Source organism: Podarcis raffonei, chromosome 15, assembly GCF_027172205.1.
Source record: "Podarcis raffonei isolate rPodRaf1 chromosome 15, rPodRaf1.pri, whole genome shotgun sequence".
NCBI classification, from domain to species: domain Eukaryota; kingdom Metazoa; phylum Chordata; class Lepidosauria; order Squamata; family Lacertidae; genus Podarcis; species Podarcis raffonei.
In genome coordinates, this window is record NC_070616.1 from 3,606,225 (window position 1) to 3,625,275 (window position 19,051).

At 48.4% G+C, this 19,051-nt stretch overlaps 1 protein-coding gene across 1 annotated transcript in view; it reads left to right on the plus strand.

Annotated features, from left to right (window-relative positions):
* NXN (nucleoredoxin) overlaps window positions 1-18,084 on the plus strand; it is a 70,067-nt gene extending 51,983 nt beyond the window's left edge. The window contains exons 6-8 of the mRNA XM_053367861.1: window positions 1,947-2,126; window positions 9,393-9,517; window positions 15,793-18,084. Coding sequence (XP_053223836.1) covers window positions 1,947-2,126; window positions 9,393-9,517; window positions 15,793-15,975 — 488 coding nt within the window. The 3' untranslated portion in view covers window positions 15,976-18,084. The remainder of the gene's footprint in view (window positions 1-1,946; window positions 2,127-9,392; window positions 9,518-15,792) is intronic.
* Window positions 18,085-19,051: the final 967 nt, after the last annotated feature.

Here is a 19,051-nt window from a genome sequence, read left to right on the forward strand (position 1 = left end):
ACTTGGGGTTTTTTTTTTTTTTTTGGTGTAGGTCACCGCACAAAAGCAGCTGTTGCAGGAAGAATGCAAACAATGTGGGGAATGAGCTGGAGGCTATGAAGGCAGCCGGCTTGTGGGGCAAATTCCTGGCAAAGACTTGGCTGGCAACAGCCGGCTGTGAACCCTGATCCATATTCTTTGGCCAGGGGTGAGGATATTATATTAAAATTTAAAACAGAACCAGAGGAATCATAGAATTGGGGAGCTGGAAGGGACCACAAGGGTCATCTAGTCCAACCCCCTACAATGCAAGAATCTTTTGCCCAACGTGGGGCCCAAACCCTTGACCCTGAGATTAAGAGAGTCATGATCTGCTGACTGAGAGAGCTTGATTGCAACAGCTGTGCCTATAAAGCACCACAAAAAAAGAAACAATAACTGTTGCTCACCAATTTCAGCACCTCAAAAAAAAATTCCATCTCAGATTTTTTTTTCATTCATTCTTAATAATAATAATAATAATAATAATAATAATAATAATAATAATTTATTATTTATACCCCGCCCATCTGGCTGGGTTTCCCCAGCCACTGTGGGCGGCTTCCAACAAAACACTAAAATACAATAACCTATTAAACATTAAAAGCTTCCCTAAACAGGGCTGCCTTCAGATGTCTTCTAAAAGTTTGGTAGTTATTTTTCTCCTTGACATCTGGTGGGAGGGCGTTCCACAGGGCGGGTGCCACTACTGAGAAGGCCCTCTGCCTGGTTCCCTGTAACTTGGCTTCTCACAGCGAGGGAACCGCCAGAAGGCCCTTGGTATATGCACTGGTATATACCACATTTCATCACATAACTTACAGCATACTTCTTTTCTTTTTTTAAAAAGCAGGTTCCTAGTCCTTATGAAAGCTTCCTGTGATCCTGTGGATCACCTGACTCCTTGGCTGGTGAGGTGGGGTGTCAGTCTGTCCTCGAAACCGGCCAGCGTGGCAGGGGCTCAGTAAGCAAGGAAGCAGCTCCTGTCCTGGTGAGCTGCCAGTTTGAGCCCTGCGGCACCCATTGCTCTTGACTTGTTACTTCCATCCTTCTGGCTTAGTGCTACATAGAGCTTGCTCATGAGTGAATTTCTCCTACCTCACCCCCCCCCCAAAACAAAAAAACCCAGTTTTATTAACCATCCTACATGAAACCAGTTTCACGCTGCCTACTAGAGAAGGAGGCAGGCTCATCACTGTTTAGCCACAATTTAGGGAAACCTGATTCCTGGACAGCTGAGTGGCAGGTGGTGGTTGCAGGCAGGACACCGCTTGACACCTGTCAGATATTTTTTTTCCAAGGCAGCAGGGGGATCAGGTCAGTAGGGGTCCTGAAGAGAGGCAAAAGCAATCCAGAGATCCAAACTGACTGGCAAGGAGGGTAGGAAAATGCCCAGCTGGCTGAACATTTCAGTATGTGTAAGTTAACATCAGAAGAGTCCAGCTGTGGAATCGGGCCACAGGCTGGATTTGCCTATGTGATGTCATCACTGAGGGCAAGCGAAGTCAAATGGCGAGTGAGGGCAGCGTGGGAAGAGGCTGGCCACTGGATCATTTAGTCTTGTTCTCACAGTGACCAGCCAGAAGCCAGATTGGGCTATATGCTGCCATCACTGAGGGCAAATGCAGTAAGATTGCAGTCTTTATGGTTCTGAGTAAAGAGCTTTGCAACTAAGTTGTGGTTTTCTTCCCCACAGAGCAGAAGAGACTTCCTTATACCAAATCAGACCATTGGTCCGTCTAGCTCAGTGTTACCTGCACTGACTGGCAGTGCCGGCTTTCAGACAGGGGTCCTGCCAAGCCCCTGGGGATTGAAGCTGGGACCGTCTGCATGCAAATGCTCTGTTACTGAGGCTCACGTCTCCCTCTTTGTATGCCTCTTGCCCACACAGAGGCCCACCTTGCTGTTTATCTTTCTCCCTATCCCAGGCATCCCGACCCTCATAGTCCTGGACCCCAAGGGGGACGTGATCACGCGACAAGGCCGGGTGGAGGTGCTGAACGACATCGAGTGCCGGGAGTTCCCCTGGCACCCCAAACCCGTCCTGGAGCTGACCGACTCCAACGCCGTCCAGCTGAACGAGGGCCCTTGCCTCGTCCTCTTCGTAGGTAAGGGATTCCCCCAACTGCGGCAGCTGCTTCCTCACCTGCCTCTTCTCCACTCGGAAGGTTGCAGAGATCAGAAACACCACCTCTCTTCCTGAAAGTTGTAGAAGTGGCTTTGGAAATTTTCCAGTCCTCAAGATTGCAACACACACTCTGTTTCTAGCCAGAAGCAACATACCAGGTGGAACCTCAAGCCTGGGGGTCAGGTGTGGCCCTCCATATGCCTCTGTCTGGCCCTTGGGACTCTCTCCAAGCCATGATCCTCATGGGTCATTTTCAAACCCTCCTTGTTTTTTGTTTTTTAATGGGCCTGGCTGGAAATGTGCCCTTGAACTCTGAGCATGCCTATTGCTTGCTTGGATGGAGAACAGAGGAGGGAGAGAGAATGTGAATGTGTTAGAAACTAGAATACCATACAAAGGCAAAATCTGCATTTCTTGCTCTGCCCATTTTCCCCTCTTCCCCTGCCCACTTCTAGTATGTGGCCCTCGGGAGGTTGTCCAGAAGGGAATGCAGCTCTCTGCCTGAAAAGGGTTCCCCCATCCCTGGCTTAGTGTGCTCCCCAAACCCTTGGGTCGCTGTTAGGCTTTCTCCTCAACCTGCAGCCATAGGACAAGTCTTGGGTTAAGGAGGAGAGACTGTGACTCCGTTTCTGGGCTTGGATGACGTGTTAATCCCAGGCATGGGGAAGCAGTGGTTCTTTGGGCATCACTGGGCTATAACTCCCATCATTCCTGGTTGTTAGCCACGCAGGCTAGAGCTGATGGGAGTTGTAGTCCAGCATCTGGAGGCCACCCTGCTCTGGAAATCCCGGGAAAGAGCAAAGCAGCTGCGATCTTCTCTTCCCCAGTGTGTTCCCACTAGCAACACAGCTCTTGTTTTTGGTTCTGAATCTGGGTTAGGCCTTCCAGCCCAGTGGAAATCTCCGTTCAGCATGAGGCTACATCTCCCCCCTGCAAGCAACACCCCACCCACCCACGGTGATGTGGTACCTTAATCGGATGAGCTGTTCCCCAGTTGCAGCCATGCTGTGCCTGATCAGTTCCCTTACAATGGCGGCACTCCAAGCCTCACATTCATCCGTTTCCTGTTTCTGCCCCTGGAGTCTTCTCCCCCTCCACCCAACCGAGGACTCAAGCTGTGTCTGAATGCGGTTGTCTGTAACCCCCCTGGAGTGCGGGGCCAATTGCGCTTCTTTCACGGCACGTACATCTAAGCCCCCCCACCAACCCCAACAGCTCTCGGTTTGTGTCAGCGGCCGTGGGGGGAAACGGGGGCAGTGAGCGTAACACCTCCCCACGTAATTAATTCTTTTGCTTTAGATTTGATCTCACGCTTAACCTTTTGTAAAGCGCTGTTTTGTCTGCAAAGTGCTTGAAAATACACAAACGCTTTTTCGCACGAGCGCACACTTGAGACCGTTTAGTGCTTGGAACGGCTCGTCTTTTGCAACGCTGCTTGTGTAAGCTGTACATCTCCTGCCTTTATCGCAGTTGTGTCCTTCCCTTGCGAGGTGCTTAGGCACACACACACACACACACAGGAAAGCAGACAGACCCACGGACACGTGGATATTCAAACCAGGCTCTCACCATTTTGTTCCTGTTTTCCGGTTGTAACAGTACCAAATCTGGGTTTAAATGTGCTCAGATTGCACCATTGAGGTTTGTTTCGCTCTGAAATGTCACCTCGCCCCCAGCCCCACAAAAAGTGTTTTAGGAAATGCAAAAATGGTTTCTCATACAATGAATTGGATCAGGGAGATGATAGATAGATAGATAGATAGATAGATAGATAGATAGATAGATAGATGATAGATAGATAGATAGATGATAGATAGATAGATAATTAAGACTTGCTGCTGCTTAAAATGCAACGAAACGAATCATACAATTTTTCACAATGCTGTAGGTGAAATGTATTCTGAATGGGAGTGTCTGTACATGCTTAAATGCAAAAAATAAAACAAAATGATAACGTCCCAACAAAATCAATGTGATGGATTGTGCTTAATGGAGGCTATGTTGCAATCAAGCAGTATATGGATTTCATTACAGAAATAAATAGCACTGAGACAGTAAGTTTGTTTTGTTTGTTTTTTAAAAAAACAACAACCCAAAATGATATATCCAAATAGATGCCTGATCAACAGAATTCATGTCTGTTGATCAGGTATCTCTTCAGGTAGATCATTTTATTTATTGCGGCTTTAAGCATGTATAGCAGTTCCCTTTGTTTTAGTGGAATACGTTTTTATCTATGTCCTCATCAGTTCTCGAGGTGTGTTATATGTGAAACAAACACGATAGTCTCTGGTCTTAGACGAAGCTGTCTTTTTTTGTCCTACTGGGATGGGGCAGCTCTGCTCGTCAGCCTAGTTCTCCCCCTCACCGCTGCCCCCTAGTAATTCACTCTCCTCTCCGCTTTCTAGCTCTCTGTTCAAGCTGAGCTCACTGTGACCCTTCTTATTTATTCAGCAAAGCGCTGCTGCGTGAGGGTCCTCCAGCCCACCGGGAACCCGACTCTTGTAGCCGGGGGTGGGAATAGATTGTTGCGCTCCCTGCGGGTGAGTGGGGAATGATTGATAGGGCGGCCCCGTCTGGCTAATGATGGGCCACTCTGGAAGAGAGTTATCCCAGCAGCATAATAACATCCTCCCCCCCTTCCATGCTTGCCTGTGGGGCAGAAATTCAGCGGGGGAACAAATAATCCAGGAATCGTTTCCAGGGGTTCGGTTAGAGGGTGGATCGTGCTGTGTCCTTGCGGGGTGAAAATGACCTAGAACTCTATCTGTTGCCATGATGACAAATGTCAAGCCCTCTGCTAATGAGTACCTGTCATTGCTCTGCCTAGGGAAAACCTTGTCCTTTTTCTTTTTTCTTTTACTGGTTTAGGGCTGCTGTTGTTTCTGTATTTCTTTAAAAAAAATAAATTTATATATACATGTATACTGAAAGCTTTAGTGATGCTCCATCCCTGTATCTATATAATCACGGCGATCAATAATTCAATTAATCCAGCCATCTCATATCAAAAGGAACCTATGCTAATTGTGCAATTAATTCAGCTGAATATTTGAAAACCTTTCAGTTTACCCAGTTTCATTCCACTTTTTTATATTTTTCTTTTCCCCAGATTGATTCTAGACCAGTGCATATTAAAATACCAGACAACGGCCCCTTAATACAATAAAAGTGTGCTGAAAATGACAATGTAAACATAATAAAACTGCAAGACAGTCCAAAATTTTAAATGCAGTCGTTAGCTACAACAGCACATGGTTCGCAAATGCTGTTTTAAATTAGCCTGAATGAATGACAGCAGTTAATATTTCATCTGTAGCTCTTCTTCGTAGTTTATACATAACACCAGTTATTTAAAAAATCTTAATACAGTATCTTTCTTTCTTATTTCATTACTTGTTATACGTGTAGCAAACAAGACTGACAAAGTATTCCAACAATTCAAAGAAAGAAATTGTTTTTCTGTCTTCCTTATATGGTTTATTTTATGTTATTTTTGTTTATAGCCTGCTCTCTGAAAAAAAGAATAAGTAGACGATATGGGAGTTAGCACATAGCTATGGTTGATGAGGCTGTTTCGGCTTCTTTGCCTTAGCCTAGTATACATATTGACTCGATCTGTGGAACTGGCACCATTACAGGCGCCACATAATACTTGTTCCACCTTCTAAGAAATCCACTATTTAATGTGGCAAAACTCACCCTTTGGAACTCCCTGCGACTTGACATCAGGCAAGCATCTTCATTGTACACTTTTCGGCACCTGCTAAAAACCTTTTCGTTTAGGCCATGGGTTGGGTCTAAGGCCCAGGGGCCGGATCCGACCCAATCGCCTTTTGAATCTGGCCTGCAGATAGTCCGGGAATCAGCGTGTTTTTACTTGAGTAGAATGTGTCCTTTTATTTAAAATGCATCTCTGGGTTATTTGTGGGGCATAGGAATTTGTTCATATATTTTTTCAAAATATAGTCCGGTCCCCCACAAGGTCTGAGGGACAGTGGACTGGCCCCCTGCTGAAAAAGTTTGCTAACCTCTGGTTTAGGCAAAACCAGACATGACATGTAGAATGCTGGCATGTGTTTTAATCTGTTTTTAGCTTATTGTTGATTTTAGTTCTTTTTTGAATGCTTTTCAGAGAACGGTTTTTACTGATAATTTTATTGGTTATGTGTTTGTTTATTTACCCACCCTTCACCCTAAGGTCTCAAGGTGGATTATAGCAGTATTGTATTATTATTTTCGTAAACTATTTTGAGGTTTGTGCTTAAAAAACACCACATTAAGTAATACTGTATATAAGTTTTTTACAAAGTAAATAAATAAAGTTAGATTGGGGTAGCCACTGTGGCTCCCTCCAGATTTTGTTGGCTGCAAACCCCTTCATCCCCTGACCATTGGCCATTCTGGCGGGTGCTGATGGGATTTGTCACCCGACAGCATCTATACCTCTATAGAGATCTTGCTGTTCTACAGCTGCCCCCCCTCACCTCTGCACCACTCTGGCTCCTGAAATTCCTCTTCAGGCGCTGCTGCTATTCTTATTATTATGATCATTATGATTATTATTTTCATTTCTATGCCGGTTTCTATTTTTAAGGGGGGGAAATCTCAAAGCTGTTTACAACACATTTAAACACCAAATAAAACAATCCAGAATGAAACATGATTGAAGAAAGTCAAATATGAAGTATACATTCAAAGCAACATAATTAAATCAAAATTAAACATTGCAAGGGAGGTCAGCTGCAGAATGCACATTTAATGCAGCAAAGTCAATAACAAGAACAACAAAAAGGGATAGGGACAAGGGACTTTTGAAATAGTCGCCGTGAAAATCAACGGGCAAGTTACAGGTGCCTTCTGACACTTGAATTGCTGCTGCATTAAGTTAGATACCAAAAACGACACCCTCCCTCCCTGTGGCTTTCCAGCAGGTTTCCAGCAGGCATTGCTCCCATGTTTTCCGAACATCTTTGCACCCAAATGGACTAGAAACTTGATTTTTTTAAAAAGAAGCTTTTTATTCTCTGGAATCTAAGTTTTGGAGCCAGGACCACATCATGCATTCTTGCCAGTATTTTCATGGGGTTGTGATGAGACGCAGGACCTGGCTTCCTGTGACACACCCCCCAACACACACACACACACACACACACACACAAACATTTAAAAAGTGATGAGACGCAGGACCTGGCTTCCTGTGACACCCCCCCCCCAAACACACACACACACACACACACACACACACACACACACACACACACATTTAAAATTGCTCTAAAAGTTCCCCAGATAATTCAGCTGTCCTTTCAGCTGCGGGACACCCTCCCCTATCGATCCAGCCCGACAGCAAAGCCCCGTTTTACAGTCCCCCGTCTCTCCATCTCTCTCTCCTCGTGACCCCCCTCCTTTAAATTAAACAGCAGGAGCCTCAGAGCAGCTTGGAGGGGTGTGTGTGTATGTGTCTTTACACAGAGCTGCATCTGTGACTATTATTAATCAGCTTTGTGCCGTATATATTTGCCACCTACTTGGGAGGTCAGCCTGGAGGCACAGGAGCTGGAGCGCAGCCAATTAGCTTTGTTGGTGGGGGGAGAAGGGGAGAGAAAAAAATTAATCCCATTATTAATCTTTCTCCCCGAATGCAAACACGGAGGGTGGGTGGGATTGCCTGTGTCTTCAGCCTCTCTTGTTCTCTGTTTAAATTTTTTTAAAAGCGAGAGGAACAGGGAGCTCATCTCACGGGTCTTTGCAAGCTGACATCCCATGGTTGAAATTACACAGCCAATCGAGACACAAGCACCGCAACATTCAAAACGTTCCTAATCGAGTCAGCAGTGTGGCTTTGGCCTTCGGGGTTCTTGCGGGTGAGGCCTGCGCATTCCAGCCGGCTTTAGACAAAGAGACTGTCAAAGCCCCAAACCGCTGCCCTTAACTCGGAGCAGGTCGGAACAGGGGACTGTTTGTAGAAACCCCCAAAGCAGTGATCTACTTTTAGGAACATGGGAAGCGATAACTTTATATCAGACCCTGTTATACAGATTGCCCTGTTAGGTATTCATTTATATTTTAAAAAGTACCTGGAATTGGCTAGTTTTGTTTTTAGAGATTGCTTTAAATTCAGTGCCCTTCAGTGCAAGAGGCAGTAGGCCTGTGAATCACCAGGAGGAGGGGATCACGAGTGGGGGGGCTGTCACCATTGCACCTCGCTTCCCATGTGGGCTTCCCTGGCCCCTGTGAGAACAGGATGTCAGGCTGCATGGCCACGGGCTTTATTAAGCAGGGCTCTTTTGTTCATGTACTTGATTTCGCTTGCCGTCAGTGATGGCAGCATGGAGCCAAATCTGCCATCTGGTTGGCCACTGTGAGAACAGGATGCGGGATTAAGATGGGATCAAGGGAAGTAATAGTGCCACTGTATTCTGCTCTGGTCAGACCTCACCTGGAGTACTGTGTCCAGTTCTGGGCACCACAGTTCAAGAAAGACACTGACAAACTGGAACGTGTCCAGAGGAGGGCAACCAAAATGGTCAAACGCCTGGAAACGATGCCTTATGAGGAACGGCTAAGGGAGCTGGTTATGTTTAGCCTGGAGAAGAGGAGGTTAAGGGGTGATATGATAGCCATGTTCAAATATATAAAAGGATGTCATATAGAGGAGGGAGAAAGGTTGTTTTCTGCTGCTCCAGAGAAGCGGACACGGAACAATGGATCCAAACTACAAGAAAGAAGATTCCACCTAAACATTAGGAAGAACTTCCTGACAGTAAGAGCTGTTCGACAGTGGAATTTGCTGCAAAGGAATGTGGTGGAGTCTTCTTCTTTGGAGGTCTTTAAGCAGAGGCTTGACAACCATATGTCAGGAGTGCTCTGATGGTGTTTCCTGCTTGGCAGGGGGTTGGACTCGATGGCCCTTGTGGTCTCTTCCAACTCTATGATTCTATGATTCTTGTCTGACCCAGCTCTTCTTATAATGTTCTAAGCTGATTGAAGAAGTGTGTGGGTGTGTATTCGACGCTTTTCAGTAACAAATGCATGCCACAATTTCACATAAGTATAGAAAGCACCTGGGGTGTGTGGGTGTGGGTGTGTTGTCTTTGCTGTACCATTCAGCTTCCATGTAGCTGAAACTGCACCATACACAAAGCCCTCCCAGGATACACAGACAGGAGTTTCTTTTAAAAAGTGAGGACTGGAACCTTGAAGCTGATGTATATCATTTTCCTCCACATCTCTTGCCCTGCAGATTCTGACGACGACGGGGAGTCCGAGGCCGCCAAGCAGCTGATCCAGCCCATTGCCGAGAAAATAATTGCCAAATACAAAGCCAAAGACGAAGAGGCTCCTCTGCTGTTTTTCGTTGCCGGAGAGGTACGGCCAGGGAAGGGGGAGCCGCGGCAGCGGGGGAAAGGGGTGGGTCTTGCATGGGCACGCGACACAGTTCACTGCTAATGTTTGTGGGCTGCTGATTCCTCTTAGGGAGGGCATCTGTGTTAAAAGCTGAAAGCCCAGTGCACCCTGGGAAAGGGGCAAGGGTTCTCTAACAGAACTCAGCATCTTCACCAGCCTACAAGACCCAGAATTCCTCAGGGGAGAGGCGAGGGAAGTGTCATCAGCCAAGGGCCACATTCTCTTCTCAGTGATCTTCTAAGGGCCACAGGCTTGGGCTTGGAGCGAGGCCAGAGTGAGCGGAGCAAAGGATACAGCACAAATTTGTAGAGGAAGTTACTTTCCAGCCGCACCAAAGTCATAGGTGTCTCACTCTCTGCACACTCACAGAGGGGAGGAGATGTGGCCTAGGGAGAGGACCGAGGGCCAGATAGGGAAGCCCTGAGGGCCGATCTGAGTTTCCCCACCCCTGCTGCTTTAGGCAAAGCCGTGACTGTTATCCCAGGGTCAAAGAATGCGAGCTGTAAAAGCTGCTGGTTCAAATCTCAGGCCAGTCGTGAACTTTCTAGGTGGGCTTACAACTTTCTTGCAAGGTAGGAAAGTACTACTATCCTCATTTTACAGATGCGCTTCCTTGCCCTCCCTCCTGCAATACTTATAGGTACAGTGGTACCTCGCAAGACGAATGCCTCGCAAGACGGAAAACTCGCAAGACGAAAGGGTTTTTGGTTTTTTGAGTTGCTTCGCAAGACGATTTTCCTATGGGCTTGCTTCGCAAGACGGAAACGTCTTGCAAGTTTGTTTCCTTTTTCTTAAAACCGTTAATACAGTTGCGACTTGACTTGGAGGAGCAACTCATAGCACGCGGTGTGGTAGCCTTTTTTGAGGTTTTTGAAGACTTTGGTGATTTTTGAAGCTTTTCCAAAACTTTTCCGAAACCGTGCTTCGCAAGACGAAAAAATCGCAAGACGAAAAAACTCACGGAACGAATTAATTTCGTCTTGCGAGGCACCACTGTAATAGCTTGACTAAGGCCGATATCATGCCAACAGCAAGTTACCAAATAGAAGTCCTACGTAGAATATACCATCGCAGATTACAGTTCATGGTTGTGGCTTTAATACAGTTCAATATTTTCTCAATGAATAAACGGAAACCTTGCCTATCAGGTGAGAAGCTTAGGCTAGACCACTTTTCACTGACACGGTAGCTTTCTATGTGGAACAAATTTAGTCTGGAGGAGCATTTGACTATGTGATCCCTTCCCTTCTCATATCTAGTCTGATGTGGTTCAGTCCAGAAACGGGAACTTTAGCATTTTGTCTGCTGTCGGTGAGCAAGCGAGACTTTACAGACTGTTAACTTAGGCCTCCACCTGCCTCCCCAATCTGCAAAAAATAATACTGGCCCTCCTTGCAGGTTGGTTTGTAAGGATTGAGAAAGCCAATGTCAGCAAAGCACTGCACCCATTTTAAAAACATGCTTTTTAAATCATAGAATCATAGCGGGGAGGTGTCACAAGGGTCATCTAGTCCAACCCCCTGCAATGCAGGAATCTTTTGAAGAGTCTCATGCTCTACTGACTGAGCTATGCACCTTTGATTGTTTGAGAAGCACACAGTCCAAACACTGTCCCAGGCGCATGGTTAGGGTGAAGGCTTTTGGGAACAAGATGAGGTCATGTCCGTTGAGATTTAACTTGGAAACCTGACCCAGTTGCTCAGAGCTTTACTTATATTCAGAAGTGGCAAGCCTGTGTGTCTGTGTGTGTGTGACGTGAGAGAGACAGAGAGAGAGAGAGAGCAATTTTGTTTGCCAAAGAGTTGCAAGGGATCACTAAGAGAATTTTCAGCACCCTGGACCAAACTCAAATCTGGTTCTTTGCACATTCTCAGGTGTCCTGTTGTCTCCTTATGTGTGGGCTGCTGGCAGTCAAAAGGGGTTTGTGTGTAACCCCTGTGTGCCAGGACATTTCCAGACTGACTGCCATCCCCCTTCCAACCTGGCTCCCCTCCGTAGCTTTTGCTGACTGGCTTCTATTTGGATCGGAGCCATCAGGTCTTCTCATGTACAGCTGTACCTTGGAAGTCGAACGTTCTGAAACGTTCGGAAACCAAAGTGCAGCTTCTGATTGGCTGCAGGAAGCTCCAGCAGCCAGTCGGAAGCCCCATTGGACGTTCGGCTTCCAAAACAACATTCGAAAACCAGAACACTCACTTCCGGTTTTCGTTCAGGAGCCGGAACATTTGACTCCCAAGGCGTTTGGGAGCCGATGTATGACTGTAACTCATTTGCCACAGTTAGTTTGGAACAGAGCCTCCCTGTCCACAGAAAGTCTACCTCTGAATATCAGATTCCGGGGACACTGCAATAAATGGGCCTTTGGCCTGATCTAGCAATGTGATTCTTAAGTTCTCTCACCCCACTCCTTTTTTTTAAAGGAGTTTTGGGGGCTGAGTATGTAAATTAGGGGGCCTTGTCCGAGACACGGCTCAGCTTTTCAACTCCGGGGGGGCGAATGGGACATGTGGCCATTCCCCTTGTTTCCCGAGCGAGCCAAACGAACGCAGCGTTCCCTTCCTGCCAGAGACCACCCCTCGTTTTCCAGGCCTTTGTTGCTCCTCCGTCCATACGCTTCCCCCTGCCCCACAACCCCCTAACATGTTTGAGATGCCTGCCTGCCACCCACCCCTTGGGATTTCTGAATGCGCTCCTTGTTGTAAAAAAAAAAAGCCTTCTAAAACAAAGGTCTCCAGCACCCTATTCCCTCCCTCCCAGATAGCCCCGGGAAATTCCCTTCTCTCCCCCCCCCTTCCTCCTGCTTTTCTCCCTCTCGCTCTCCCCCCAAAGCCCCTCCGCGGACCAGCCCCACATTGACAAACACAGCCCTTCATTCATTTCCAACGCCATCTGCTTGCAGGCTCCCTGACAGCCGCCTGAATGACCCATTCATCACCCACGCCGTAGCTCCTGGATGACGCCCCCCGGCGTTGTTTTGCGCTAACCCTGCGAGCGAAAGGGGGCTGCGGGAACATGCGCGGGGGGGGGAGGAAGGGCGGCTCCCACCACATCCACCGCATTGATTTACGGGCACTGCGCTTTTTTGCGGTGGGCGGAGCTTCCCTGCGCCGTCTCCCCCCTTTTAAAAGCAAATAATAAACGAACAAGGGAGGGGTGAAATAAATAGGGGGCAGTGAAATGGGGGGGGGAGACTCCCTAGTCCCGCACCTGTTGGGCACCGATAATAGGGGGTTGGCGGGACCCGCCCCCTCGCCAGCTGTCCTTGGCCCCAGAAGGTGCTGGGAACGCCCTCTTGTCTCTGGGGACCCGACACGGCGACCCCGGGGGGCTTCTTGGGGCACGGAGGGTCCTTTGTGGAAGACGGAACAAATGTCAAGCCTATTTATTTTTAGGCCCTCCGAGCTGGTCGGAGAGTGGGAATTGGAGATTTTGGAGAACTCTGATCCCGGCATCTGGCAACAATGCCTCCTCGCCCCCTTGGTGCAGAAAGCCTCTCCAACATGCGGCTTCCATCCTCTATAATGCGCCCAGCACCATTGGGTCGGCCTGAGGAGGATTGGTTGCAGACAATACTGGGGAAGGGGCAGCATCTCTGAGCACCCCTGGACTTGGCTGACAATTCCTGCGTTTCCCCCATCCCCCTGTTGCCGCGCCTGCGTGCTCCAGACATTGATGGGATTTTGGGCGTGGAGGGATGGGCACCCGCCATTTTGTCGAGGCAGAGAGGCAGACCAAGATGGATGGAGGCTGGCAAGGGGGGTGGGGGGGTGGAGAGCTGCGGTCAAAGAAAGAGGGGGGCACTCAGGGTTGGATAAGAGTGGATGAGTAATAAATAATATTTGCCTATTTAGCAGAGGAGCAGTTCAAGGTCCACTGTGTCGTGATGGTTAGCTGAAGGCACGTTGGAATCCAGCTCCCATCAGCCCCAGCAGCTAGCATGCCTACCGGTCTGGGATGATGGAAGTTGGAGCCCAGGGCTCTCTGGAAGGCCCTGGGGCTGCCATCTCTGGGCTCAGAGAGTAGCATCAGGGAGATCCGGCTTCAAATACCCACTCAGCCCTGAAGTTCACACTTTCCCTCAGCCTAGCCCACCTTCCAGGGGTGTCGTGGGGTAAAACGAGGAACTGTACACTGCCTTGTACTTGTCGGAAAGGTGGGATATTGATGCAGTTAGTACGTAGGAGAGTCTAAGCCCTTCACGTGCCTAGGTTAGCCCTCAACAACATCTCCAAAAGGTAGGCAGTGGCCATGTTGCAGACAGGGCAGGGGGTGGAAAGCAGAGAGAGTTTGTGCTGCTGGCACTGAGGAGGTCCGTTTTGCTTTTCTTTTAATCGTGGCTGTCGCATCTGCCTGCATCTCCTGCCAGAAGACCAGGGGAAAAGAGGAATAAATCTCACCAGGGCCTTCATGGCTCAGCATCCTGTCTCAGCCCACGCTAGCTGCAGTCACTGTGCCAAGACCCAAACAAAGCAAAAACTGCCTTCAGCAACACACAGACGTTACACACAAACAGATCCTTTGCATCCATCTGCTTCTTTATTAAGGTTTTTATTGCCCATTTCTTTGGCACTCCACCTTTATCAGGCAGGGTGGGCTGATCTGCCCGGGATATCGACGTTCAGGCCGCCTGTTCTGTGCGGGTGCTTGGGCACACCTCTTTTGCGCGTGTGGATGCCTTCAGGTATCTCTAACCAAGCCTTATGAGGGAGTTTGGGATGGATTCCCGTTACGGCAAAAGAGATTGTGACTAAAAATTAGGAAGAGCTTTCTGCCATTCGACAGTGGAGCGGATTCGCTTGGAAGGCGGTGGACTCTCCTTCCTTGGAGGTTTTTAAACAGGTAGGCTGGCCGTCTGTCAGGGATTCTTCAGCTGCGATTCCTGCATTGCAGGGGGTTGCACTGGATTAACCTTTGGGTCCCCTCCTGTGATTCTGTCTCCTGCACCGTTCTAAGCCTGTCCTTTTTTCCTTTTCTAATTCAGCCATGAGGACTAGATCCTTGGCTTGCTTTTTTAAAAAAAAAAATGCAAGTGGAGCTTCTCAAGCTGCTAAAGAGCAACCTGTCGCTCCACTTAACCTAACCACAATTTGCAGTGCTCTCTGTTCACAGCCTTTTCCCTGTCTGGGTGATAACAGAGCCAAAATAGATAGGGGAACTCTTACTGGCTTCAGTCAGCTGTGTGTGTGTGTGTGTGAGTGAGAGAGAGAGAGAGAGAGAGAGAGGGAGGGAGAGGGAGAGAATGGGAGGAGGCCTTAACCTTTGGCCTGGCTTTCACCCTTTCTAAGCAGAGAGGGGAGGTGGGGGCACTATGCCGCAGACCCCCCTTTGTACTGCCCCCCCCCCCCGGTTTTCATTGTGGCTTGACTGACAGGCAGGGTGGGAGGGTGCTGCAAGTACAGACAAAGGGCAGCTTCTTTTTTCTCCTCCCCCCCCTCTACACCAGGCCACAATGAACACAAGACCCTCCTGCCTAGTTGATGATAACATTTATTTTACATGGTACCAGCAGTTCCAGAGATGCTTTACACATAAGCAAAAAAATGTGTGGGGTTGTTTTGGGGTATTTTTTAATGTCCCGCACCAAAAAGGGTTTGCAATCGGATCAAAGGGCCCTCTAGTCTGGAGCTCCTAGCTGCAACGGCTGTGTTCCCCCTCTGCTTTCATAGGCACACTGCCCCTGAATAACAGTGGATTGGGGATTGCAATGACTACTGCCTGAAACCTTGCAGAGCTACTGCCAGTCAGTGTAGACAACAGTGAGCTAAATGGACCATTGATTTAACTCTGTATAAGGTGGCTTCCCATACTCCTGCATAAAGCATCCCTTTGTTCAGAACCACGAGGACTGGAATCTTTTAGAGGGACACAGGGAGCTGCTGCTACTCCACCTAGCCCAGAATTGCCTTTTCTGACGGGCAAGGGCTCTCCAGGGTTTGGGTCAGGGGGTCTCTCCTAGCCCTGCCTAGAGATCCTATTGGGGATTGAACCTGGGACGTTCTGCATGCAAAGCAGGGGCTGAGCTACAGCATCTTCGTCCCCTTTGCAGACAGAAGGTCCCAGACTCACTCCCCAAAGCGCATCTCCAGCTAGGGCTAGAAATATCCCCTGTCTAGAGAGCGGGTGCCAGTCAGCGCAAGCAATACTGAACTTAGAGGGAGCAAGGGGATAAGGTAACTTCCAATGTTCCTGCCTCTTAGATTTTGGGATAACGGATCTCTCTCGGCCATCTTTTGCAGGATGACATGACCGACTCCCTTCGGGACTTCACCAACCTCCCGGAGGCTGCTCCTCTTCTCACCATCCTGGACATGTCTGCCCGTGCCAAGTACGTCAAGGACGTCGAGGAGATCACACCCGACATCGTGGAAGCTTTTGTGAATGACTTTCTAATGGACAAGCTTAAACCGGAGCCCATCTGAGGAGAAGCAGAGGCAGGGTTGAAAAGGGGAGGGGGCCTCTTTTTTCCTGCCCCCACTCCCAGCTTGGACCTTATTTAAAAAATTGCAGGATTTTTTTCCTCTCTCCAGCTCTGTGCACAACGTTAACTCTTGACGTTCTTGTGGTGCCTTGTTTTTTCCAAACACAGCAAGTTTCTCTCTTCTTGATTTCCCCTCCTTAACCAAACTCTTTTTAAAAGGTGCTGCATTTCAGCTGGGAGGTGCTGGTCAGAGGAGGCTTGGCTTATAGTTTTCGGGGTTGTGAGGGGAGGTGGGAAGTGGGAGGTTTCCCAAGAGCCCAGGTGAAGAAGTGATGGATTTCCCACGGTCCCAGCCAGAGCTGGGGCTGCATTCTGTTTTTTTCTTTTAAAAAAAATCTCTACTCGTCACTCATGTAACCTGTCCAAACACAGCAGTAACCAGATCCTTTATCAAAGCCCAGTTTTTCCATCTTTCCAAGATGACAAGTGACATACAAGCACCCACACCTAAATCCGGCATATGTAATATTTTGGGGGAAGGGTAGGGAAGTTAACCCATCAAAACTGTTTGCCTTTCGAGGCTGAAGAAAAATAAAAGCTTGCAGAGCAGGCCACTGCCCTCCTGGCTATGTTCTTTTGAGGGGTAGGGGAGTGAAGCTAGGATCCTCTAACAAATACTCTGTATCTTCTTCCAGCTGCACTCCCTTAGGGTGTCTTTCAGCAGGGAAACAGCATCAGGTTTCCTAGGTGAGGGTCACCTCTCCAGCTTTGCTGGAATGCTCCGGGTTCAAAATGCAAAAGCATTTAATGCTCACCTGTATTGCAAATCGAATAGAATTTTCTCTCTCTTCCCCTTGAATCTTCCTACAACTTGGATCGTAATCCAGTTGTCCATGCTTTTCTCTCTTTGGCAATTTGTACACAACAGTTGCATCTTGGGAGCCTGTAGTTGCCAAGCCACCTGAAAGGTCAATATTAAAGACTCGGGAGCCCTGGGATAATGAGATTTCCTCGAGCCCCATACCTGCCATGCAGGGCACATGGGGAGTCATGGGATGTGCCTGTGGGGTCTCTGTGTGAGATCTTGCTGGTGCTGCCACTGGACCATATAAATTGAGATGGGCGGTGTAGGACGACAAATTAGAGGCCTTGGGAAATGTTTGCATCCTCTTGCGCTAGCTTTTGCCCCGGGGAGGAGGAGGTATTCTTGCATTTTTTAGCCTAGCTTTGAAAATCAGCAATTTGACTTCTTTTAGGAATGACCAGGCGCAATTCTAAATCGAGTGGAAGGTTGTTCACCCACTGTTTAAAACTTTCAACCGTGGGTTGGTGGGGTGTTTTGGTAGTGGCCTGTTTTTGCTAAAATTAGCACCATTTTGCTGCCCCTCAGAAATTCAGGCGAGTCAAGACTTCAAGTGGCTCAGTTAAGTGGGGTGTCGCCTGAGGTGTAGTCCGCCATTTGCCCAAACGTTCAAGGGCTCAGAGTAAGGAGAGGAGGGGTACACATGACTTCCCCACCCTACTGTGTTGTGTGGCTTAAAGATACGCAAAACTTTTCTAAGTCACATTTGCTCAAGTGTAAGCAGAAGCTTCTGCCTGGTCAGAGACCCCAGTAAAACGAGCTGCCTGGTTGTGAGAGGCGTCTATAGCTGCCATCCTAATATTCAGGCCACTAGCAAGTAGAGAACTTTCCAGTCGCTCTGAATTGCTGAATTCCACCTTCTGCTTTGCAACCAACTTTCTGCAGAGTGCTTTCTTCCACTGACTTTGAAATAAAACCCAGGACTCTCTTAGGTATTTTTCTCCTCCCTCGCCTTTTTTTCTTCCTTAATCCCATGTTAAATACATCCCCCCTAAACATGCAGCTGATAAAAGCTTGAGCAATTCTCGGTAGAGGTGACTGTGATGTTTTTAGCCGTTTTGGCAAGCAAGGTGGATTGGGTTGGGATTACGCTGGGATAGCACAGCCAGATCCTCTCTCCCCAACCCCATCGTCTCTCTCTCTCTCTCTCTCTTTCTCTCTCTCTCCCTGGCAAAGTTGGACGTTGTAAAAAACAAACTTGTACATGGTGACTGGAACTTTGTAATAAAACCCGTTCTAGTAACGTCAGCTCGCCCAGAGTGTGGTTTTGCTGTCAAGGCTGCAGAGGCAGGTTGCTAGAATGTGGGGACGTGTTTGGGCAGGATAGCGTGGGAGAAAACTTGTGAGAGAAACTCATGGCAAGGGGCCTCAGGACAGATCCGCCCCCCTCCATGTTTTCTTGCAACATGGAGGTGATTTGTTGTGTTACTCCAGATGTTGCTGGACTACAAGTCCCATGATCCTTGGCTGGGGCTGCTGGGAGTTGAGTCCCACAGCCATTCACAGGGGCTTCTGATTTGCTCACCCCGTTAAATTATCATATGCAAGAGACCTTGTTTCCAGGACCTCTGCTTGTAGATAATACCCAGGAGCCTGGAGTTTATAAAAAGGCCTTGAACAAGTAGAGTGATGCTTTAGGCCACAGGTCCAATAGCTAGAAAGTCCTGCCTCCTCCAGACGGCCCTCTTTCTGCAGGATGCAAACCAGGATGGGGTGGCGAAGCTGAATTCGCCACTGCCTAGAGCAAGGGTGGGGGAAGGGACTCTGTGGCCCTCTAGCTGGAACCCCAACTCTATGATCCTTAGCCACCCCCGTGGCTGATGGGAACTGAAGTCCAACAACATCCAGAGCAGGGGGCGATGGCAGCTTTGGCCTTCTGGATCCTGGAGGAGTGCTGCTCTCATCCCTGACCATTTGACCAAACTGCCCAGGGCTGATAGGAGACCAGCCTTTGACCAGGGGGGGTCGCAGGTGCACCGATCCTGTCCAGGAGTAAAGGAGGGTAAAGAAATCTGGCAATGCGAACTACTCCATGTAGAGTCCCCACCCTTTTGTCATCAAGTGCTTCTGTGAGTGTTCTGCCACCTTCTGGTGAAAAAGAATCTCAGCAGTTTGAGAAACACACATATATGGTACTAATAATTTTCCAAAAGCTCCTTTTGGAGGAGCCAGAGTGGCAAGGGTCAGAGCTGGAGGTTCAAAAAGAGGGGAAACA